At 39.8% G+C, this 25,366-nt stretch overlaps 2 protein-coding genes across 4 annotated transcripts in view; one reads left to right on the top strand and one right to left on the bottom strand.

The window, feature by feature from the left end:
• PSMD5 (proteasome 26S subunit, non-ATPase 5) overlaps positions 1 to 21,113 on the top strand; it is a 25,334-nt gene extending 4,221 nt beyond the window's left edge. The window contains exons 2-10 of one of the 3 annotated variants that reach the window (XM_081067469.1): positions 1,476 to 1,620; positions 2,609 to 2,722; positions 3,138 to 3,266; positions 4,794 to 4,903; positions 6,863 to 7,005; positions 7,775 to 7,966; positions 9,650 to 9,759; positions 10,130 to 10,270; positions 19,756 to 21,113. In XM_081067469.1, coding sequence (XP_080923595.1) covers positions 1,476 to 1,620; positions 2,609 to 2,722; positions 3,138 to 3,266; positions 4,794 to 4,903; positions 6,863 to 7,005; positions 7,775 to 7,966; positions 9,650 to 9,759; positions 10,130 to 10,270; positions 19,756 to 19,893 — 1,222 coding nt within the window. In that variant the 3' untranslated portion in view covers positions 19,894 to 21,113. Of the gene's footprint in view, positions 1 to 1,475; positions 1,621 to 2,608; positions 2,723 to 3,137; positions 3,267 to 4,793; positions 4,904 to 6,862; positions 7,006 to 7,774; positions 7,967 to 9,649; positions 9,760 to 10,129; positions 10,271 to 13,517; positions 17,004 to 19,755 lie in introns of those variants that run through there. The other 2 variants (XM_081067468.1, XM_081067470.1) reach the window with 2 other exon arrangements.
• Positions 18,270 to 25,366, bottom strand: B3GALT9 (beta-1,3-galactosyltransferase 9). Its single transcript, XM_081067471.1, has 3 exons — positions 23,401 to 25,366; positions 22,850 to 22,995; positions 18,270 to 19,602 (listed from the first exon to the last, which is right to left on the bottom strand). Exons 2-3 carry the CDS (start codon positions 22,973 to 22,975, stop codon positions 18,499 to 18,501), a joined length of 1,230 nt encoding a protein of 409 aa, XP_080923597.1. The 5' UTR covers positions 22,976 to 22,995; positions 23,401 to 25,366; the 3' UTR covers positions 18,270 to 18,498.

Genomic DNA, 25,366 nt, shown 5'->3' with positions numbered 1-25,366 from the left:
TGGTGATAATTGCACAACTACCTTTAAAACTGGTAAATTTTATGGTATACACAATTACAATTTTTTTAAAATGGAAAAGAAACTTATTGGCAGTCACTCCCTATTTCCCTTTGTATCCTCTTCCCCTAGTTCCTGGCAGCCAGTGATCTGCTTCCTGTCTATAGATTTGTCTGTTCTGGACCTTTCATATAGTAAATGGAATCATCATCCAAAGGAAGCCGTTTGTATCTGGCTTCTTAGCATAGTATTTCCAAGACTCACCGATGTTGTAGCATGGATCAGTACTTCATTCCTCTTTATGGTTGAATAATACTCCGTTGTGTAGATAGACCACATTCATACATTTGCTAATTGATGGGCATTTGGGTTTCCATTGCTGTGAATATTTGTGCACAGATTTTTGTATGGACATGTATTCAATGATCTTGGATATAAAAACATTCTTAATTACTCCCTTAGGCTTAATTGTGCAAAGTGCAATCCCTGAGTTAAAAGGGTATGTTCATTTTTAGGGTTTTTGCTATGTATTGCTTAATCACCTTTTAGAAAGGTTCTACCCGTTTAATTGTATATTATTAGCGTATAAATACCCATTTACTTGCACTGCCTATTAAGAGACAAGGAAGTTATTCTTGAAACACTGCATCTGTATGTGGTAGTCATCAAGTTCTGATTAATTTACATCTTTAATAGCTCTTGAACCTTTTCCCTCTTCTCCATTCCCACTGCTGCTCCCCTCTTTCATTCTTTCATCACCTCTCACCATGAACTGCTTCTAACTGAAAATTCTTTCTCTAACACTGATGCAAAGTGATTTCTATAAGTCAAATCTCTTTGTGTACTTTTCTGCTTTAAAATTACTTCTGGACTTACCATTGACTCCTGGAAAAAGGCTAAATTCCATAGCAGGACATAAAAGAACTATCAGAATCTGACTCCTGTGTTATTTTTCCTATGTAATTTCTTGCCATTCATCTCCCTCCTTTTACATTCTCCCCACTTCCCTCCAATTCTGACCCCAGTCATACCAAGCTACTTGTGGTCCCTTGAATGCATAACACTGTCTCATTCCTCTGTGCCTTTTCATGTGCTACTACTTCCTCCACCTGCAACACCTTTCTTCGAGATAACTCTCACTTTTTCTTAAAATTTAGCTCAAATGTACCCTGTGCCCTGTGTTCTTTGCTGAGCTCCCACAGCTTCCAGCTCTCACCTAGCTCTAACTTATTTATCTACCTGGATTATAGTTGCCTTCCTGTTTTTCTGCATCTTCCATTAGACTGAGCTCCTTGAGGTTATAGAATGTATCTTATCCTTCTTTGTATCCCCAGCACGGGCATGGCATATAATAGGTACTTAGTAAATGTTTAATAACTTAATAGAAGCTGGTGTTTCGGGTGTGAGGTATTGTTATTAGATTGTTACTTCCTACCTGGCAGGACATGAACTAAGGAGGTCTATGGTGTCTCCTTTAGGGAACAGACAACTTTGTGTGTATCCATTCTGGAGAGATTGCTCCAAGCTATGGAGCCAGTTCACATGGCCCGGAACCTCAGGGTTGACCTGCAGAGGGGACTGACTCACCCTGATGATTCTGTGAAAATCCTCACTCTATCCCAGGTATGAAATTTTGCTAGCACATAATAAGAGAACTAACATTTAGTGACCACCTGTTCTGGGCTAGGCTCTATGCTGGGTGCCAAGACAGAGAGAAAAATCATCTCTGTCCCTAGGGCGTGTCTAGTCTATTCTAGTATGCATAGCTTAACTATAACCAGGGAGATACAAGCTAAAGTAAAAAGTTCTACTCAGTACAGTTGGCATCATTCATTCATCAAATACTGACTGAGTTCCTTTTACGTGCCAGGCATTGTATCATATGCTGTTAAAGCTACCAAGATAAATAAAGCCTATTTCCTTCAAGGAGCCCCTAGTCTAGAGAAAAAGGTTGGCATGTTAAGTCTTTTCATGGTGGCATGAACAAAGGACTAGCACTAAACCGACAAACTAAGACAATAACTCTTATCACCCTGGTAATCAAAACGTGTTACTATTTGGGTGAAGAACTGCTGTTGAGGATCATCTTGTTGAAATGTTAAAGAGCAATTAGTTTATCCAGTGGTATTCAACTACTGTTTTTCCTTTTCTACTCTAAAGTGTTTATTCAACAAAAAGAGAAAAGTATCGATTTATTTACCATTTATGTGCCAGACACTACTATGTGCTCTACCTATTTAGTCTCATTTAATCTTCATTACTCTCCTGCAATTAAGTATTGTATTCCCATTTTACAGACAAGAAATTAGGCTCAAAGAAGTTATTTAATTTGCCCAGGGGTTCAGTGCAGCTAAAAATGGAAAGAACTAGAATTTGTATTGTTTCATTGAAACACCCACCATTTTTTTTCTTTCCTTTCAAAGATGTGACTAGGCCAAATATGTATTTGGCTTTAATGAATTTGGGTCACTTGGAATTTTTAATAACTTGTCTTTTAGTTGTAATCAGTAACTCTTAAAATAACTACACACTAAGGAAATTCGACAATCATGTGTTCACATGTTGCCCTGCCTTGGGAGAGTTATTTCTGATTGTTTTTTTTTTCTTTCAGGTTGGAAGAATCGTTGAGAATTCTGATGCTGTTACTGAGATTCTAAATAATCCTGAATTACTAAAACAAATCGTTTATTGTATTGGTGGAGAGAATCTATCTGTAGCCAAAGTGGTGAGTCCGCTAGAACCATCGGCTTAACCAGGCAGAGAAATTAAAAGACAGAAAGGCTTTCTGGATTGAGGGGTGAGGGTTTAGAAGGGAGGATTTGTGTCATTGAATTTGCAACCATATAAATGGTATCAAATAAATCTATGATGTCAGATAAGTATTAGTAAATCCCGTCTATTTGCTAGAATACACATTTACAAATTATCCATCATAGGGCTTACGTTGGGTTACTTCATAAGAAGCAAAACTTACACAGCAGCTATGTATATTTTTCAATTATAAATAATAATAGCTAAAATGTAGTTAATGCTCATTGGGCAAAGTGCATTCCATACATTAGTTTTCACATCGGTCTCTTATGAAGTAGATATTAAATTCTGTATGTTTATGACTTAAGAGATATTTTCTTTCCTATAAGGCCATTAAATCCCTGTCAAGAATATCGCTGACCCAGGCTGGCCTGGAGGCTTTATTTGAAAGCAGTCTGCTGGATGATTTGAAAACTGTAATGAAAACAAATGACATTGTTCGATACAGGGTGTATGAGGTAAGACAAGAAACATACTTTATGATGCTTACAATTCAGAATGCAGTAAGAGTTACATTGGAAGGCAAGACGGCTCATTTAACATACATTAATTGAGTACATAGTCTGTGTTAGGCCCTATACTGGGTGCTGACCTCCCCACCTGTTGTGTGAGACCATCAGATAAAAAGTATTTATACTGCACTATAAGTACTATAGCAGACGAGACGCCATTGAAACTCAACTTTGAAAAACTTAGCAGTAGTAGTAGTAGTAGAAGAGGAAGAAGAAATGGCTCTCGTTTGTACCAGCTTTGTACTGAGTACTGTGCTAAGTCCTCGCACAAATTGTCTTCAGTTCTCACAGTAAAGCCTATACATTGACCTCACTGTTACTGATGGAGTCGTTGACCCAAGGCCACTCAGTTAATAGGCTACATATTCCAAACAAATCCTCTACAGTCTAATTTCCTCTTCAAAACGCTGTCTTACTTTGTATGTCTTGATACCAGGCTATCCTGTTTTTCCTTCTGCCTCTCGCTATTTCTTCTAAGTCTCCCAGCTTGTTATCCTCTATTGAGCTTTCAATTGTTGGGGTTTGTGAAGGCAATGTCCCCAGCCCTGTTCTCCCTATAATCTGTATTCATTCAGCAATCTTATTCATCCTGTGATTTTGGTTCCCAACTGTAGTGATGAGGACTCTCACATGTAAACCTCCAACCCAGACCTCTCTTCTGAGCTCAGACCTTCATGTCCAACTGCTAACTCACTCTCTCCCCCTAGACATATTCTAGGTCTCTCACCTCATGTTAAAACCAGACTCCTGATCTCCTCCACCTACCTCATGCCCCTAATAAAAAACAGCATCAGCAAACTGGCAGTGTCTCATAGTCCACGTGGTTGGGTATTAGACCTCAAGTTCATTCACTGAGGCCTTGTTCTTCCTGCCACATATCCATTCAGCCATCACGTCATGTCAGTTTTACTTAAACCAATGCGTTTCTCTTCTTTGGTGTAGCCACCGGCACCTTAGTCTAAGCTACTACTTGGATTACTGTATTGGCATCCAAACGGGTCTCTTGTCCATTTTTTGTCATTACTAGTCTATCTTCACATGCAGTCAGAATGATCTTTTAAAAATCCAAATCTGGTTCTGTCATTCCTCTGCTTAAAATCCTTCAGTATCCTACATCCCTCAATAAGCTCAGGACATACTTGAATGAGTAAGTGAATGACTGACTGATAGAGTGCATACGTGCATGAATGAATGAATGATTATTACAATCTGTGGTTGCTGATTCAGGATTTTTTTACCTTGATTGATGATTTCTTTTATGAAAAATGCAACTACACCAAGATACAATGGAGTGATTCTGTGCCAAAGTAATTTCTTATGTGTTTGATGAAATTTTCCTATGTGTGGAGACAAATAACCAAGTTTTAAAAATTTATTTATATAAAATACCTAGTCCTGCATTTAACTTAAAATGAGATTTAACAACTTTGGGGCTGTTTTGACCTTTCTGCTTTTTCTGTTCTCTTCTTTCAGCTAATTGTAGAGATTTCTTCTGTGTCACCAGAATCTTTAAACTCCTGTACCACCAGTGGATTGGTAACCCAGCTCCTCAGAGAGCTGACTGGTGAGGATGTGCTGGTCAGGTAGGTATGTTGGCTGAGAGTGAAATGTCCTCTTTGGGAGGGCCAGGAGACAACCTTGGGACTCAGTGTTATCTTCCTGGTAGGACCTGTGCCCAGGTTTCAATCTCATGACAAACACATGTCCTGAAGAAGGGGCCTTTAGAAAATACCTCAGGTTATATTGTGACAGCATACTGGAATTTAGCAAAGCCACATATGACTATATAGCTCCTTTGGAATGACTGTTCCCTGTCCTTAGGCATGCATGTATGCTCTTACAAAGTTGGAATCCCATGATAAACTGCCACTTTGTATTAATGTGTTATCACATTATGTGTTACACATTTTTTGACATTGTTAAATAATAGCACCATGGCATGATAGAAAAACACGGACTTTTGAAAATGAGGAAGACTTGGGCTTAACACGCATCTCTAGTACTTATTAACTGTTTGACCTTGGACACTTTATTGCAACCATTCTGCACCTTAAGTTTCCTTATCTCCTAAATGGAACAATGACAGATCTATAAAGAACATAATATGAGGATTAAGTGAATTAACCATAGAGACCCATACAATGGCTGACATAGGTCCTCAGAGAAATGTTAATTCCAATTTTTTCAGCCCTACTCCCTAAGTCCCCTTTAATATTTACCAAATGTTTCCTGGTTGATATTCTGCAATTTACTAATGCATCCTCACTGTTGAACACTTGGTTTGCTTCAAGTGTTTTGTTTTTATAATAGCACTATAGTTATTTCGTGTACTGAGGATTTTGTTTTCCGTATTTTAAATGATTTTCTTACTGCCTTATGTTCTTTAAATGTGACTGAAATTGTTAAACTCATATGCATAAATCAGTCACCAATTACACTGTTTCATAGCATTCCTAATTAGGAAACTAATTTCGTTAATTTTTTTAGCTATGTATCAAATTTTGTGACATAGGAAAAAACCCAACAAACAGTCACTTAAAATACATTAGGAGCAATTATTAAAAAGTTTTTATTTTTTTAATTTTCTTTGTTAGCTTTAGGTGTACAAAACGACATCATGATTAGACATTTATACACTTCACAAAGTGATAACCCCCCCAAGTCTACTACCCCTCTGACATCATACATAGCTGTTACAATACCATATTCCCTATGCTATACTTTACATCCCTTGACTATATAAATATATATTTAATAATGGTTAACATTCAATATTTTATATTAGTTTCAGATATATAGTGCAGTGGTTAGGCATTTATAAAATCTATGAAGTGATCCCACCAATAAGTCCAGTACCCATCTGATACCCTACATAGTCTTTACAACATTATTGATTACATTCCCCATACTGTATTTCACATCCCTGTGACTACCAGTATAAAAATGCTTTTTTAGTTAATTGGGAAAATTTGATCATGGGTGGGTATTAGGTGATACCAAAGAATTATTACTAATTTTTTAAATATGTGGTAAGGAAATATAATTGTGAGAGAATATTCATGTTTTTTAGAGATGCATAATAAAGTATGCAGGGGTAAATGGCAACATGACTAGAATTTGCTTTAAAATAGTTCAGCAAAAAATGGAGAAAAAGGAGGTGAAATAAGTAAAGCAAAATCTTGATAATGACACAATCAAGATTATGGGTACACAAGGACTTACTGTTCTGTTTTCTTTTGTGTATGTTTGACATTTCAAAATAAAACACATTTTAAAAAGAAATCTCTTAGAAGTAGCTATTTTATAGTAGAAACAATAATGGGATTCAAGTGAGAAAGTCAAGATTTAAGTCTAAACTCTGCCTTGTAATAAAATGTGATTCTGGACAAGTCATTGCAATTTTCTCATCCTGTGTCCTCATCGGAAAGAGTCAAGCCAGGATTATTGACCTTTCACATTTGGTGGGAAGAGTTAAATGAGATAACCTATATGAAAGCAGTTTACAAACCATGCTAATCATATGCAAAATCTTGGCATTTCAGAGCCACCTGTATAGAAATGGTGACATCACTGGCGTATACTCATCATGGACGACAGTACCTTGCTCAGGAAGGAGTAATTGATCAGATTTCTAATATAATTGTTGGGGCGGATTCAGACCCTTTCTCTAGCTTCTACTTGCCAGGTAAGAAATGTTGATGCCTGTGGAAATGATAGTGAGTGTTTTGTTTCTGAATTATCTGCTAGGAGGAGCCCAGGGATTGTCTTCTTTACAGGTGATTCCCTTCGGGTGATGAGACCCGTAGCCCCTTAATAGGGTAGAATCTATCACCTTGGGAGCCTTGCACTGTTGAGTCTGATTTCTTGGAAATACTGCTGTTTTAGAGCATTAGGATAATGTCCTTTGAGTCACAGCCAAAAGAAACTAAATAAAAATACTAGTAATGACATTTACAGTGTATTTCCCAGATTCATCAAATCTCGGAGTTGGAATCTTTAATATTGGAACTACTCCAGTCACTCTGTCAAGGACATGGTTAGTTTTTCTTGAGCGCTTCTAGAAATTGGAGATTTGTTCCTTCTTTAGGTAGCCTAGATTATTTCATTGATGAACATCCGTTTAAAATTTTCTTTCTAATAATGACTCCAAACTTGCCTTCTGTAACTTGTATCCACTGGTCCTTCCTTGTTCTTTGTTCTCCCTCTTGCGTGTGACAGTGCTTCAGTGTGTGGACCCCGCTCCATCGACACCTAGGGTTTCTATTCTCCGGGCACCACACGCCCCAGGTCCTTCAGTATTCCCTGTGGTCTGTCTGATTTCCAGGCAGCACGGTGCCATAACCTTTCTCCTCTTTCTGGCCTGTAGTTTATAACTGTCCCTATGAAAACATAGGTCCCCCAATTTATGTGGTCTTCCTCCCCTATTAAAATAATATTTTTGTAAATGTCTCTAGGGTTTGTGAAGTTTTTTGGGAACCTCGCTATCATGGATAGCCCTCAACAGATCTGCGAGCGTTATCCTGTCTTTGTGGAAAAAGTCTTTGAAATGACAGAAAGTCAGGACCCCACCATGATTGGTGTAGCAGTGGACACAATTGGAATTCTGGGATCCAATGTTGAAGGAAAACAAGTTTTGCAGAAGACAGGTTGGTATGACTTGTTTTGACTTTCTTTAGAGGTACCTTAATTTTTGACAGGGATTCGATATATAATAAATCATTTGCTGGTATGTTAAGTGCATTATAGAAACTGCTTTTGCAGATAGTCTTTTTACCATGACTTTGGTTCATCCCTAAAAAGTCTCATAATTATTACTTTTTTTTTTAACTTGGCTGAACCAAGTGCTCCCCTCTACATCTTCCATAAATAGTATTCATGGTACAGAGACCATGGGCTAGACTCAGAAAGACCTGGATTCATGACCCAGTTTTAACACTGACTTAGCTTTTTGAACTTTATTTACTCCACTACTCTAGGCCTCATTTTCCTCATATTTAAAAAGGGGGTAACTACTTCTCAGGGTTGTTGTGAATATTTAATGAAAAGATACATTTGTTTTATATATGTAACTTTAAGGAAGGAAAAGGAACAAAAATTTGTTACAAGATTTTGTGTTGAGTGATATTTTTATGGGACATCCATGAGTAGCTTGAAAGCACTATGAGTTCCACACAAAAAATCTCATGCAGCACTGCTAAAACCCTTGTGAAGTAGACGTTGAAATTTTATATGCTTTCGTATATCACAGCTAATATCCTTGTTATGTGTACTTTTGTAAGTGCTGTAACCTATGACATGGAATCCTTCTACCATCCTGCAAAGAACATACTATTGTCATTCTCATTTTACAGATGAGGTAGCTGGAGCTCAGAGAAATTAAGAACATTTTCTAAGATCATACAGACTGTGGGGCGGCTGCTACTCAAATCCAGGTCCTTTGATTCCAAATCCTCTACACTTCAACTTATATATGCCATATTGCATATGAATGTGTGTTTTAGGCTTCTCATTTGGTCTCTGATTACATGTTTATTTTTATGTTGGTTTAGGTTTGTATGGGTCAGCGTATTGAAAGCAAAGCATATTTTAAAAATTTCATTTTCACTTAACACCCACGAAGGTGACTTTTATTTTTTTAAAAAAATAACAGGTGTTGACAAGGATGTGAGAAGTTACAACCCTTGTGTATATCTGGTGGCAATGTAAGATGGTGTAGCCACTGTGGAAAGCAGTACTGTGGTTCCTCAAAAAATTAAACAGAATTGCCGTATGATCCAGCAATTTTACTTCTAGGTATATAACAAAAAGAATTGAAAGCAGGGACTCAAGTAGATATTTATATACCTGTGTTCATTAACAGCTATTATTCACAGTAGCCAAGGGGGATAGAAATAACCCCAAATGTTCATTGACGGGTGAATGGATAAACAAAATGTAGTCTATACATACAATGGAATGTTATTCAACTTAGAAATGAATGAAATTCTCATACGTGCTTCAGCATGGAGAAACCTTGAAGACATTATGCTAAGAGAAATAAGCCAGACCCAGAAGGACAAATATTGTATGATTCCACCTATTTGAGGCACTTAGAACAACTACACAGACAGAAAGAATGGTGGTTACCAGGGTATGGGAGTAAGGAGGAATGAGTGTTGTTGTAGTGTTGTTGTTTAATGAGTATAGACTTTTCGGTTTGAGATGATGAAAAATTCTGGAGATGGATGGTGATGGTTGCACAACAATCTGGGCTGTATGCTGGTTAAAATAGTAAATTTTATGTTATCTGTATTTTACCGCAATGAAAATGATCTTGTTGTCCTTCAAAGGAACTCGCTTTGAACGCTTGCTCAAGAGAATAGGATATCAAGCAAAGAATGCCCCAACAGAGCTCAAAATTAGGTGTTTGGATGCAATCTCATCTCTTCTTTACTTACCAGTAAGTAAATTGGGAAATTAATGAGGGACAGCCTGTATGAGTTAACATCCTACAGGTTAACTTAATATAAATGTTGACCAAATAAAAGCCGTATTTCTTACTCTTAGTACAAGAACACAACCCTCATTATATGACTAGTGACATTTTTAAGTTGAAGTGGAATCAGAGTATTAGAACTGAAGAGTACCCTGGAAATTGCTTAATCAACCCCGTAAAACAAACAAAAAAAAACTGGGCAAGTCTGGGCTGGGTTTGGGAAAGAGTGCTCCAGAGTTAGCAGGGATCACACAGCAAGTAATGACAGAGTGCCATCAGAACCCAGGTTTCCTGACTTACAAGTGTCTTGAGAGTTGTCTTTTCTGTCCTGTAGCCTGAGCAGCAGACGGATGACCTCCTGAGGATGGCAGAGTCCTGGTTTTCTTCTTTATCTCAGGACCCCCTGGAGCTCCTCCGCGGCATCAGTAATCAGCCCTTCCCTGAACTACACTGCGCTGCCTTAAAAGTGTTCACGGTAGGCATCTCTTCTTTTCCACAGGTTCTTCTGGGACTCTGCCAATTCAACACGTGAGCACTTGAAATGAGCAGGCGTGCTGCCATCCCCTGGGGATACACAAGTGCAGGGCACAGCTTCTGCCCTCTGCTGTTAGTATAGATTAAAGAGGGAGACAGATATATGTACAAATTGTTTCACTGAATGGTACTGTGGAAGAACACAGGGTGCTGTGGGATCACAGAATTCATTCCAGATTCCTTATGTGCCCTCACACAAGCCCTTATGACCCAGCCTGGTCTTCCTGAGCCCTCTTGCTTGCCTTGCCCCATCTGGCACTTAGTGTTCTTGTGATACATACTGCTAGCTTTATGTCTCTGGACCTTTGCTCTCTACTTTCAACACTTTTTCCCCGATTTGCTTGTTAACCTCTTATTTATTCTTCAAGGACTAGCTCAGGAATCTCTTCAGCAAGCTTTGCCAAACCCACAAGGTTAAGTTAAGCAGTGTTGGCTCCCATATAATTTGCACTTATTCATTCAGCAAATACTTGTTGAGTTTCTTTTTTGCTTTTTGCTAGGTTCTGGGGATACAATAGTGAACAAAATATTCAAAGACCTTCCTTTCATGTAGCACATATAGCATCTCTGGGTGAGGGACCCAGACAGTAGGTACAATTGTGTAGTTAATTATATAATTACAGCTGTGGTAAGGATTTTACCTCTGTGTTCTATTTATTACATTACATTAAAATATTTATTGACCACTTAAACAGAGTTTGTTGAGAATAGGGACCAGTACTTACCATGGTGGCTGGGCTCATGGAAATACAGTCATCACTTTAGTAATCTTACTAATGGGATCTCAGGCAGCATGCGTGGCTTAGAGAGGGAGGGAACAAGGACAGTGGAGGCGACAAGAAAGGGAAGACTTCCGGCAGGATGTGATACATGATCTGGGTCTTGAAGAATACAATATCCCTATCAACTTCAAGAACATTGTTTTTAGACTGCTTCATATTTGCCCGAAGTCACTGTGATGGTCATTTTGGCTTCTGCATCGATGCTTTTATTATGTATTTTTTTTCTCCACTCTTCTTCTACCTTATGCTTTACTTAGTTGGCCCCAGTTGTAGATACAATTTTTTATTGACTTGTTGGGACAGCTGTTTTTATTGCAGCACACTCTTCGTCTTTGACGGTTGTTAACAAGGCTGATGTTTCTCAAACTTTAAGATCTTGTAAAAATGTAGATTCCAATTTAGTGGTTCTGGGATGGAGCCTGAGATCCTGAATTTCTGACAAGCTCCCAGGTGATGCTATGCTGTTGGCCTGTAGAACACACTTTGAGAGGAAGAGACTAAGCTATAAACTTGATTGTTCCTTGTGCTTCACTAAAGTGGAATAGCGAGATTTTTAGAAACATTATAAAAAGTTGCTTTTTCATTATTTTAAAATTTGGAAAAGATTAAGAAGTAGATATTTTAAGTCACATAAAGTCATACCTGGTTGGTGTGTTTCCTTTTAGTATTAGTATTAGTATTGATTGATTGATGAAATATTTCAAACATAGAGTCATACCTTGCTACACCCCTACCCAAACCCATTCCCCACCCTCCTTCTCTGGATATAATTAATCACCGTCAGGGTTTACAAGCCCACACATGATTTTATATTTTTACTACATATGCATATATCCTTAAACAAATTACAGTATTTTATATATTCTTTAACTTTGTAAATGGTATCTTGTTGTTCATATTCTGCAATTTGCTTTTTCTCCTCTCGTTATGTTTTTAAGATTTATCTATATTAAAAGAGGCAACTAGAAAGTCATTAGTATTTCACTGAATAGCCACAATGTATCATTCTTATAAATGAAGATTTAGACAATATTACAAATGATGCTACAATGAACATTCTCAAAAGTATCATCTTACATACATGTATGAATATGAGTTTCTTTAGGGTAGTCTTTTCTTCTGTAGTTTTTGTTTTTGTTTTTCTACTGTTGTAATTATGCCATGTATATCATTTTGATTTGCTTTTTTCATGTAACAGATTTACCTACTTTTTAAAAACATTCTTAATGTTTATTGCATTTTTTATTACTATATGCCATAATTTAATTACCCATCCCTCCACTATTAGACATTTATATTATAACTGTCACACTGTGATGAACATCTTTGTATAAAAAGATATTTTTGGGCCGGCCCAGTGGCTCAGGCGGTTAGAGCTCTGTGCTCCTAACTCCTAAGGCTGCTGGTTCAATTCCCACATGGGCCAGTGGGCTCTCAACCACAAGGTTGCCAGTTCAATTCCTTGAGTCCTGCAAGGGATGGTGGGCTCCGCCCCCTGCAACTAAGATTGAACACGGCACCTTGAGCTAAGCTGCCACTGAGCTCCCAGATGGCTCAGTTGGTTGGAGCGCATCCTCTCAACCACAAGGTTGCCAGTTCCATTCCTCGACTCCCACAAGGGATGGTGGGCAGCGCCCCCTGCAAGTAAAATTGAACATGGCACGTTGAGCTGAGCTGCCACTGAGCTCCCAGATGGCTCAGTTAGTTGGAGCGCTTCCTCTCAACCACAAAGTTTGCCGGTTCGACTCCCGCAAGGAATGGTGGGCTGTGCTCCGTGCAACTAGCAATGGCAACTGGACGTGGAGCTGAGCTTTGCCCTCCACAACTAAGACTGAAAGGACAACTTGACTTGGAAACAAATCCTGGAAGTACACACTGTTCTCCAATAAAGTCCTGTTAAAAAAAAAAAAGGTTAAAAAAAAAGATATTTTTAATATTTAGATTTTTGTCTTAAATTCCCAGGAGGAATTTAAGCAAAAAGTAACTTTTTTTTTTTTTTTAAAGATTTTATTAGGGAAGGGGAACACGATTTTATTGGGGAACAATGTATACTTCCAGACTTTTTCCAAATCAAGTTGTCCTTTCAATCGTAGTTGTGGAGTGCGCAGTTCGGCTCCCGGTCTAGTTGTCATTGTTATTTGCAAGGGGTGCAACCCACTGTCCCTTGCGGGAGTCAAACCGGCAACCTTGTGATTGAGAGCCCACTGGCCCATGTGGGAATCGAACCCGCAGCCTTAGGCATTAGGAGCACGGAGCTCCAACCGTCTGAGCCACCATGCCGGCCCCCAAAAGTAACATTTTTAAGATTCATGTTGCCAAATTTCTTTCTAAGGATGTGCCATCCTACTAACAAACTTAACTTCTTAAGTCTCAGAGGAATTGTGTTTTTTTTGCCTTCCATTTCAGGCCATTGCAAACCAACCCTGGGCTCAGAAACTTATGTTTAACAGTCCAGGTTTTGTAGAATATGTGATGGACCGGTCAGTGGAGCATGACAAAGCTTCAAAGGATGCCAAATATGAACTGGTGAAAGCTCTTGCCAATTCCAAGACAGTTGCAGAAATCTTTGGAAATCCAAATTATTTGAGGCTCAGAACTTACCTGAGTGAAGGTCCATACTATGTGAAACCTGTTTCCATGACAGCAGTGGAAGGAGCTGAATGATTTCTTCTAGAGTCTAGACCATTTTTGGACCAAAACTTCTCCTAAGGCATTTGACTCCCTCTGTATTTTACAAAACAGAGACCTCCCTCCCCCAGAATTATGGAGTGTCAAACCTAATTTTATCACCAGCATTCATTATGTTTCTACATTGAAACACTATGTGAAACCAGGAAAGCAGGCAAACTTGGTCATAATTAAAACAGATGTTTTTCAGATTTATTTGACTGCCTTACTCTTTGCAGGAAGATGGAAGTTTTGTTCTCCTCCCAGAAAATTTTCATGGACTTACCATCTTATTTTAAAATCTGCTTCAACCAAAATGAAACCAAATTGTTTCTCTTCACTACTTTTCTCTCTTTTTTTTTTAATTCTTTTCCCCCTTCTGATTCCACTTTCAAAGTCTTGGATATATGTATTCTTTGAAAAACCAACAATATGGCATCTTTAAATTATGTTCTCTATCCTAAGAATAAATACTTTTAATAAGGTCTCTTTTGATTTTTTTGGTGTTACTATTTTTCCTTTGAAAAATAGACAGTAAACCTTTAAAAAATGTTTCTAGTGTTCTTTGGTTCTTTTTTGCTATTTATCAATGAATTTTACTCTGTTGTGATTTTGGAAGAGGAGACTGATAACATGCTAAACCAGAATGGTCCCCAAACTGTCTTTATATTTATTTGTGGGTCATCATTGTTGAGGGTTTTGCTTTTAACTTTTTAGATCCATCAAATCAATGTTGAGATGACAAGGAGAGGCAACCGGACTCCTAATAATCAGAGTCAGAACAGAAGGGACGCTGTGTGAAGCAGGATGCCATCTCACTTATTAACAAAGGATGCACTTGCTTTTCACTGACAAAAATTGTTCCCACCTGTTTTCCAGTGCCGTGCTCTCTAAACAGCAAAGCACTCTGCATGCCAGCCACCGATCCAGAGGTTTCTGCGTGAGTTTATCGTCAGAGTGTGACAGTTCAGGCTCTAGAGATAGGTTTCTTTTAAGCCATGGTGAGGTCGATAGCCCACCCCTGCTCTGTAACAAAACAGATCGCAGGTGACTGGAATTCTCTTGTCCCTAGATTGCTCATCTCTCTTCTGCCATCTCAGGTGTCCCTGAGTCTCCTTTTCCCATATTTCCATAATGAATTAGGCCACAGCCAAGTCTTTCTTGGCCTGGAAGAAACATTCTGTCCCTTGAAGATGACTTTTGTTTAATCTCTTTCATTATGTTGATTTTATTCATTTAACGTCAGATTTCAGAGGATTGCCTCTGCTGTGGATCACATACACATTCCGATTTGCACCTGCAACTTTTTTTTTAAGGTGAAATAAAATAAGCAAATTACTATTTTAGTTTGAATTTAATAAATACTTTACTTACTCCTTATTAGATGTTTGGCATTGGCAAAAGTGTTAGACATTGTCTTGAGTGCTAAATTCATCTCATTGAATTTTTACATCTCTGTTTCACAGATGAAGAAACTGAGGCTCAGAGAAGTTAAGTAGCTTTTCCCAAGATCGCACAGGTAGCAAGTGGCTAATCGTGGAGGAAAATAAGCCAGTAGAAAATTAGGAACATTTTCTCTGAGTGAGATTTTTGTTCTTTTCAGCTTTTCAATCAGACGAGAGTAAGATCTGTTCAGTGTGTGTCAGTTAAGTGCTCAGGCAGTGTTTAGGCCTGTCCTTTTCTTTCAGATAGGCACCTCTGAAGGTCATCTATAGAATGACCATGATGTTGACCTATGGTAAGGCAGTGACCACAAACTAATTTTTTATCTAGTAGACAGTAAGCATTTAATGGTTACCTGTAACGTTCAGGGCAAGTGACCATACCTGGGTGGTCTTCTTGCTGGTACTTTTCAATAAAAGCCCTTAATGCAAAATTAACAGGTAAAAATACAATACCAGTTGGAACAATTTCAATAATACTTCTGCAAATAGGGCAATTTAGTGGCATTTGTGAAGTTGTCTACATGTAGAAGTTACCAGATGCCTGAAGAACGTTTTCCAAGCAGTTTCTATAAAATTGGAGTATGCTAGTACACGATTGTCTTCAGAAATACTGTAACAAATGGGGATGTTAACTTGTCCTCAAAATTGTGCATTTCTTATCAAGAGAAAAAAGTACTTTAAGTCTATGCATAACAAAGAAACCTGTATATATGTAAAGTTTTAACTGTTAAGCTCCAAATTGTTACTATACTGTGCTTTCATTTAAAAAAAGATCATTGAGGTATTTACTAAGATTTTTAAAATGTAGACTTTTTTTGGTAGTGCAATTCTTACTATATAATATTGAATAATCAATCATCTTTAAGAGCTTATTACTTTGGCACAGAAATGCTCAACAAAAAAATTGGTTCAAATTAACGTTATTTAAGTTTGTTCCCATGTAATGAAGACTAAATTCGAAGTGTTCGATTGAAGTCTACTATAGGTTATAGCTATTCTGTCCAACTTTTTACATTCTAAAATGCTAAAATGAGGCTTAGCAAACTTATATTCTTTAATTCAAAAGAAGAATTCAGGCTCCCTGTTGGCTCAACCATAGTTTCTAAAGCAAGTTATTAAATTTCTCTAGTAACTGTTACTATAAATTTCTTAGCTTCTTGAAATGGACTACTCGTGTGCTTAAAGCCCAGATTCAGCATAGTGTAATTAATGTAATAATTTTAATTTGAAGATTTCTAAGGGAAAAACATTTTAGAAATTGGTCCTTGCAATAAAAATCAATTTAAAAGAAAAAAATTGGCATATAGTAAATACACTAATAGAGGAAAACAGAAAACACCTATTCTAGGCTTGAGAGAAGAAGTTTTCCCAGGGAAGGAAACCTCTGAATCTTGAAGAACCAGTACGAGATAATCAAATGAAGAACAGAGAGGAGCAAGTAGGTAGATACAAAAATGAGAAGACATTTGGGGAACTAAAAGTAATTCAGTATGACCAACGCCTAGGGAAAAATTGCAAAGTTCTTTATCGTTGTTACCAATAATAGCTACCATTTCTTAGCATTTACTTTATGTGAGGCACTTGATGTACATTTTTTCATTTTATACTCATAACAGCCTTACCAGTATCATTTTACAGACACAAAGCCTGAGAATGTAAGCACCTTGTTCAGGTTGCAGAGCCCAGAACCAGAGTATTAACCTGGCTTCCTAAAGATCAGTCAGAGGTGTTTTATTATTTGGTTCTATTTTGAAGATAATAAACAATTACTGTGTCGGGCATTGTTCTAAAAGCTTTTCATGTACTAACTCATGTTCTCCTACTCCTGGGAGTTAGGTACTACCATTACCCTGTTTACACCTGAGACAAACAGCAAAGTTAAGGAACTTACACAAGGTCACACAGCAAATAAGTGGAGCCGAGATTTGAACCTAAGCTGTTTAACTCAGAACAAATGTTCTTAAATGCTGCTCCTTCCTCTTATTGAATACTGGTATGGGCCAAAGCTAAACACTTGCCATATCTCATTTAGTCCATAATCCCTACAAGGTTGATTTTATACATAAACCGAGGCTCAGTATGGTTTAGTAACATATCCCAAACAATGTCATGGCAGGGATTTTCAAACTATTACTTTGGGGATACCTAAAATCCCCAAGAACCCCAGGATGGAAAATATCGACTTAGTGCCTAGTCATTATATGCAAGAAATCACAAAGCATGTATTGTGGGTTGAATTGCATCCCCCCAAAAGATAGTGGAATCCTAACCCGATACCGGTGAATGTGACCTTATTTCAAGATATGTCATTGATTTGCTTGATTGCTGATATGATCAAGTTAAGATGAGGTCAATAGGGTGGGCCCTAATCCAATAACTTAGAAGAAAAGGGAAATTTGAACAGAGACACAGCACAGAGGAAAGATTATATGAAGTCACAGACACAGGAGAAAGTCCGTGTGAAGATGGAGGCAGATAGTAGAGTGATGCGTCTGTAAGCCAAGGTTAAAGCTAGAAGAGACAAGGGAGGATTCTCCACTACAGGCTTCAGAAAGAGCAAGGCCCTGCTGACACCTTGATTTCGGACTTCTAGTCTCTAGAACTTCAAGCAAATAAGTGTTTCACGTCACCCCGTTTGTGGTACTTTGTTATGGTGTCCCTAGGAAACTAACAGAGCATACGCATAATGAAATGTGAATTTGTTGCATCCCATCTGTGAAACACTGCCTAATTAGGACTTGAAAATTGTTTCACAAAAAGTTAGAGAAGTCTCTCCCCTAGTGAGGTTGGAGTTAATATATACTAGGTAGCTACCACTTTTAAGTTAAATGTAATTCCAGCACCCAGTGTACTAAAATGTTTCCTGCTTGCAGACAATATGAATACTTTGTTAAACAAATTTGTTATTTAGTGCTTTTACTTTAATTCTGAGCATTCTCAAAAATTAGTCACTGTGGTTATCACTGAGTCATGACAGTTCCAGAGAATGTGATTTTTTTTTTAAATACACTAGTTGTAAACAGAAACAAGACTTTTGGTTATAATTAATGTTCTCTCTTCCAAATGAGAGGTTTTATTTTGAAAAGAATCATGTTACACCAACTTAAATTAAAATGAGGTTTCAGTATGATGCAGTACATCAGGGTACTAAGAACACTTTGCAACTTTTTGAGTACACTTAAAACTTCTTAAAACACAAAGAAGGAGGGATGCTTTCTATAACAAGGTAGGAGGTAATTTAAAAAGAACATTCCTGTAAGGAAAACAAAGAAATCCTAATCACCAAAATACAGGGCATTGTTTTTTACAGTACCAATGTGAAAACGTTTAAAGCTGTCAAGGTATGTCAGAAGTTTGCAGGAAATGAGCCCGGAGTAAGTCTCAAATAGTGTACATTCTTTCCCATCATTAATTTCCTTCCACGCCAGGGGCATTTCGGCATCTGTAGTTTCTGAGGATGTGAAGATGAACTTATAGCAGCATCTGTTGTATCTGATGTGTCTTTTCCCAGAAAACCTTGAACTGTGGATGGGTATAAGGCCCGTGGACTTAGCACAAATTCCTACAAACACATCAGCAGGTACTATCATGGGTACTTCTTTGAAAACCACATACATCATCCGAGCCACATCCTGGGACATAATAAAAGCTCCGCCACTACAGTAATCTGGGTAGTACTTTTCTGGGTACTCACTAAGAGGGACAAATTCTTGGCTATTAGGGTCTCTGTTGGGTGTATCCTGATGGATAACTCTTCCTACATAGATATCTTCAAGGTGTTCTTTCAGATTGAGAAGATAGTCTACCAAGCTTGGTAGATTGACAAACATCTCTTCATCAACCTTGAGAATGAAGAGGGCATTAGGACAGAAAGTCACAGCCCACTGTGTCATTGTAACGATCTTCAAGGTTTGGTTCTCAGCACTGTCCAAGAAGATTCCTTCGATTATGTCATTATTCTTATGGGACTCTTTGTCTATCTCTTGCTGGGTAGTTACCAAAATAGGCATCCCCAAAGCAAACAGTGTGAGAATGGGGTGCCCTCGGATGCTGGTCACATTACCCCAGGTTTTCCTGATGAGGTTCCGTCTTGTTTCATTTCCTGGGCTACTGAAGATGAGAGAGAGCAGAAATATATTCTTCCCTTTACACACTTCTGACTGGCTCAAGATATAATATTTGGAAAGATTACTTCTTAAGGGCTCCATGTTCAATTTTCTTGCCTTATCTTTAATTTCAAGAACTTTCACATTTACATAAGGCAAAGCATGCAGAAAATATTCTTCCACAAAATCAGCCCCAAAAAGCAGGGCATGAAATAGGATAACATTAAACAGAATGAAACACCACTGGTGAGTCCGAAGTCTGCAGAATGTCACCTAAATAAGAAAAGAGCACACATTCATTCAAACTTCATTTCCACTTGTTTTTGCCTCCACTGAACACCGTATGTACCTCTCACTAGCACTTAGCAGTACATTATTTTAAGTGTTTCCTATTATTTATTTTGGTTAATCTGTCTCTCCCACCAGATTGTGGCCTTCTGCACAGCAGGCATCATACCTCGCTCTTCTCCAGTGCTGCTGAGTTCAGTGTTTGGCACAAAGTGGACAATGAATAAAATGTTGGTTGGTTGGTTGCTTGTTTGGATGAGAGCCTGCTTACTATAATACAAGGTGCTGTGTTAAAACACTGGGGGAGCAAAGAGGAATCAGACATAGATACATGGACATAAAGTAACAAGTGGCATCATTGTACTAAAAACCTATAGGAAAATACGTGACGTTCTTTCTGGAATTGAAGCACCTGGATCAGTTTCTTCTCTAATTACAAAGGTCAAGGGCTATTTTCCAATGAAGTGGTTGCTTTGATTGGCAACCACTTCATTGTAGCACAATGCCTACTATCAAACATTTACATTCTTCCAGTTTAACTTTTCAACTTAATCTAATGCTGAATTCTGACATTGTCTGTTTTGACAATGTCCCTTAATCCATCTGACATGTCTGTCAATATGGACAGATTCCTGCTATCTGCTAGCACCCCTTCAGAGATCTAGGATGGATCCCTGCCAAGCTTACTCTGCCTCATCAAAAGAGATGGAAACTTTCCATCTGGAAGAGCATATGCAGTATTGTAATATAATAAAGCCAGGAAACATTAAAGGAATTAAATCTCTCTTCATTGGAGCTTTGATCAACAAAGCATCCCATAATATTTGCCATGGGCCAGGCACTGAGTTAAGCACTTTACACGCCTTAATCATTTAGCCCTGGTAATATCCCTTTCAGATATGTTTTCTTCAAAATTAAGCTGAGCATCTGAGCTGTTCAGTAATTTGCCCAAGATCATTCAGTGGGTGATGGGGTGGGGTAGGGCTATGATTTGAACTCAAGTATATCAAATTCCAAAGCTCACTCTTAACCACTAGAGAATCCTGATTCCCATCTTTTACTTTTCCGTGTTTTTTCAATGGGAAAAAAACAACAAAACAAACTTCTGAAATTATAATCTGAACTCCTTCCCATTTTCTCAGTGCTGATTATTTGTACATAGAAGAAACTTCAGCCTCCTCAAAGCCTATTTTAATAGATAGCAAATGCTTCAAAGATTATAAGAAACTTACCTGCATGGTGTCTGTGAGCAATTTCAGAGCTTTGGAAACTATTGAGTCCAGATGCCAAATTATGCCCAAATGTATCTCAGGATCACGCCAGTCTAACAGCAATTGAGGTAAAGTACTTTGTGCCTGAGACTTCAGGATAAGGTTTCTGGCCAATCAACCTGAGCTTTTGTCCCAGAATACCTGCTGGCTGTATAGGAGAGCAAGTGCTGATCATGTTACAGCTGGAGTGAATCCAGAACAAAGAGTAAAAAAGTGAACCTCTTCAAATGCTTCCAATCTTCTGTACCTCTTGAAACTGACCCCTTGTTTTTAGGCTGAGCTCCAGGTGAAGTGTGCATGGGAGTTGAAAGAATAGTTTAGCCACATCACCCCTTCCACAGCACCATCACACAAGGAGAAATGTCATACAATGTGTTTGGAGTGTCTCTCAAGAAACTAAACTGTTGAGCGAAATCTATCAAGATGGCAGAATAGAAAAAAAAGAAAGAAAGAGAGAAACTAGTTGGAGTAGTTCCTGCCCCCCAGTACATGCACATACAAGATGGGCACCAAACATCAAGGAATACATGTTATCCTGTGTGGGTACAATTTTTCTCCCCAAAGAAACACATGGTGAGGTTTGGTGTATCTCTCATTGGGAAGGATTTTGAATTCCTAATATAGGCTATGCAAGAACTTTACTAAATCCAATTACTTCTCCCAGGCAACTTTATCTCAAAATGGAAAACAACACGTAGCCCATTTTAGCCTAAATTGAAGAGACTGAGCATTTGACGTTGGCTATTTTCCTAGAGCATGTATGTGTAGGAATTATCCCAAACACTCTTTCTACCAGCAAGTTTATTTTAAAAAAAGAACACCCAGTATGTTTTCATGTTTCTATCAGATAAGCAATTGTACCGAGCATTCTGTTCTTAAAGCAGGCTATATTTCCTCTTTTTCTTTGCATATATTGATTCGCCTGCCTGCTATTCACAGCAGTTTTTGTAATTATTTGGCTAGGAATAACTCATTATGTTTAAAGGTGTCTATGCTTTCTCAACAACGTAATCTGGGGAATGTTTACTAAGTGGAAAAATCTAAGTTCAGAAACCATTCAAGTGAAAGGGAATTTTTACATATAATAAATCTAATGATTAAGTAGGTCTTAACGGGTATTTAATTAAACATTCTATTTTGCAATTCTTTTTTAGAGCCATAAATTATTCTCCTGTGTCTCCTCTGGGCTTAGAGAATTTGCTTTCTTTGTTCATAAGAAGTTTAAACAATATTGTCTCTGGGGCAGCTCTATCTAGAATTTTCAGTTTGAGTTCTCAAACTCCTACCATGTTGGGGTTGAGAGTGTCTGCTGCAAATATATAGTGGTGCTTGATTTTCTTTATTACCTTAGTAGTGGCTTCCCTTTCACAGAGGTTATCCTATCAGTGTACCCGTGGTCTTTAACATTTTTCTTATAATATTGTCAACAGTGACTCTCTGGCTTAGAACTCTGCAGAGGCTTCCTGTTGCCTACCACATCCAATTTGCTCCCGTGAGACCTGACTTTTAGGACACCATACTTGGCTTCCACTCTACACGGTCAATTTTTTTATTTCCCATGTTTCAGTTACCCTAGGTAAACTCAGGATGTTTGGAGCCTTGGCTGTGCTATACCACTAATGGGGTGTGTGACTGTCTCATTATCTAGATTACATGTTATGTCTATGTAATTGGACCGAACTGTCCAATATGGTAGCCCTAAGCCACATGTGGCTATTTAAATTTCAACTGATTAAAATTAAATACAAAAATGTATTTACTTAGTTGCATTAAGAACTTTTCAAGTGTTCAATAGCTGCAAGAAGCTACTGGCTGCCCTATTGGACAGCACAGATAGAGAATATCGTTGCTGTGAGTCCTATTGGATGCTGGTATAATGCACGTGAATGTATGTGTGTGTGTGTGTGTATGCATGTGTGTGAGGTTCAGGAGCCCTTACAGAGAAACAAGAAATAACTTACGCTCTGAAGGGGGCCGAGGTTGAAATCCTCTTTTGACCCGGGTCTCTTCAACTCTAAAATTGCAGTCATAATAGTAACTACCATTACCATGCAGCGTCGCTGTGGAAATTGAGTGCTATAACACATATACAGCGGCTAGATGAGTCCTGGCCCAAAGGAAGCACATGGTTTTAGTTCGTGACACTAAAAAAATTTTTATGTCTCATTGTGGGGACAAAGCCCCAAAAAGCAGTTTCCAGGCTCTCGGCCTCACATAGAAAGGTGCTGGCTCGGGTAGTAAATGGCTATCAACTGTGATCAGATGCCAGCAGCTGTGGCTAGTTGGCCGTCAGCTGTAACCCATAGGCCATTGGCCACTAATATAACTGCTGTGGCTATGCTAGCAGGAAAGGAATGGGGGCTAGCGAGAAGATGGTGGCTGGCAAGCGCGGACTGCTGTTAGGCAGATTATGTAGATCCTGCTTCCTGTGTCTCCAGCCAAGCCTCCAGCGAGAATATATTGGTTTGACTCCCCTAACTATGGCTCCGTGGGTGTTCCTTTTTGGCCTTACCGTGTCCTGCGCTCTTGGGCGGGGAGTGGGAGCTGAGACCCTGCACGACAAATGGCGCAGTGAGCAGGGTTCCCTGCGTGACACATGGCGAAGTCGGCAGGATACGGTGCTGGCCAAAGCTTTCCGAAGGGCAGTGGAGCAGTTTGTGCGTATGAAAGCTCAGTCTGAGGAAGACCAGGAGGAGCAGCTGCCGGAGAGCTCGATTCCCGTGGAGGGGTGGAAAGACGTGGATGGTTCCCCAACCAGCAGAGGCCGGAGAAAGCGGAGAAAGCGGAGAAAGCGAAGGTTGTTGCCGCCCTGTGGGCTGGAAACTGCTTGCTGAGGCAGCCCGGATGCAGGACTTTTAGTCCCAGGAGGAAACGCTTGCTGAGTCCTCCGTGGGAGATGAGGGTGAGGTCAAGGTTATCCCTCACCCCCAGGACAGCCCTGGCGAATGACTATGGACTATGAGGAATTGCCTTCCATCCCTAATTTAATGGACGCTTGACTGTTTGGGAACATACCACCATGTAGTGGGACTGGCGGATGTTTGCTTTTGTGTCTTGACTGGCCGCCATTGATAATATGTAAGCACCTTGATGTGAGCCGCTGTTGTTCCAGCACAGTACCCCGAGAGGCCCAGAGAGAGAGTGGCAGTGCCCTGAGAGGCCCTGGCTGAGTCCAGGAAGTCTGGCTGAGTCCAGAGAGAGTGGCAGTGCCCTGAGAGCCCTGGCTGTGTCCAGGAAGTCTTGCTGTGCCCAGAGAGAGTGGCAGTGCCCTGAGGCCCTGGCTGTGTCCAGGAAGTCTGGCTGTGTCCAGAGAGAGTGGCAGTGCCCTGAGGCCCTGGCTGTGTCCAGGAAGTCTTGCTGTGCCCAGAGAGAGTGGCAGTGCCCTGAGGCCCTGGCTGTGTCCAGGAAGTCTGGCTGTGTCCAGAGAGAGTGGCAGTGCCCTGAGAGGCCCTGGCTGTGTCCAGGAAGTCTGGCTGTGACCAGAAGTACTGTGGTGGTGCCCTGAGAAAAGCTGGCTGTGCCCGGGGAAACAGGTGGTACCCTAAGAAGCCCAGGAAGTCTGGCTGCGCCCAGAAGTACTGTGGTGGTGCCCTGAGAAAACCTGGCTGTGCCCGGGGAAAACAGGACAGGTTGTACCCTAAGAAGCCCAGGAAGTCTGGCTGTGCCCAGAAGTACTGGTGGTGCCCTGAGAAACCCTGGCTGTGCCCAGAGAGCCTGGCTGTGTTCAGGATAGTGCATTCACCTCCAGGCTCCTTGCACAGGGCCCCTCACAGAAGACGCTTGTCGCGTAGATTTTGAGGCGAGACCCTGTAGGGGTGGAGTGTGGGGACAAAGCCCCAAAAAGCAGTTTCCAGGCTCTCGGCCTCACATAGAAAGGTGCTGGCTCGGGTAGTAAATGGCTATCAACTGTGATCAGATGCCAGCAGCTGTGGCTAGTTGGCCGTCAGCTGTAACCCGTAGGCCATTGGCCACTAATATAACGGCTGTGGCTATGCTAGCAGGAAAGGAATGGGGGCTAGCGAGAAGATGGTGGCTGGCAAGCGCGGACTGCTGTTAGGCAGATTATGTAGATCCTGCTTCCTGTGTCTCCAGCCAAGCCTCCAGCGAGAATATATTGGTTTGACTCCCCTAACTATGGCTCCGTGGGTGTTCCTGTTTGGCCTTACCGTGTCCTGCGTTCTTGGGCGGGGAGTGGGAGCTGAGACCCTGCACGACAAATGGCGCAGCGAGCAGGGTCCCCTGCGTGACACTCATCTCCCATGATTTCAGTTTTTGACACTAAAAAATGTGTTTCGTCTCCTTAGTCCTCAGAATGATAAGAGGACGAGGATACTATAACGCTGTAAAGATAAGGAACATACAACGAGAGCGGTTAAGTAACTAGGCCCCGGGCACAGCCAGCGAGTGTAAGAGCCGGGATTCAGACCTGGCGCTGCCGACTCGCTTCGCTCGCTCCCCAACCCGGTTCATCTTTCCCC

Source organism: Rhinolophus hipposideros, assembly GCF_964194185.1.
Source record: "Rhinolophus hipposideros genome assembly, chromosome: 11".
NCBI lineage: Eukaryota > Metazoa > Chordata > Mammalia > Chiroptera > Rhinolophidae > Rhinolophus > Rhinolophus hipposideros.
The sequence above is the reverse complement of the archived record's forward strand: the minus strand, read 5'-3'. Positions and strand labels throughout refer to the sequence as shown.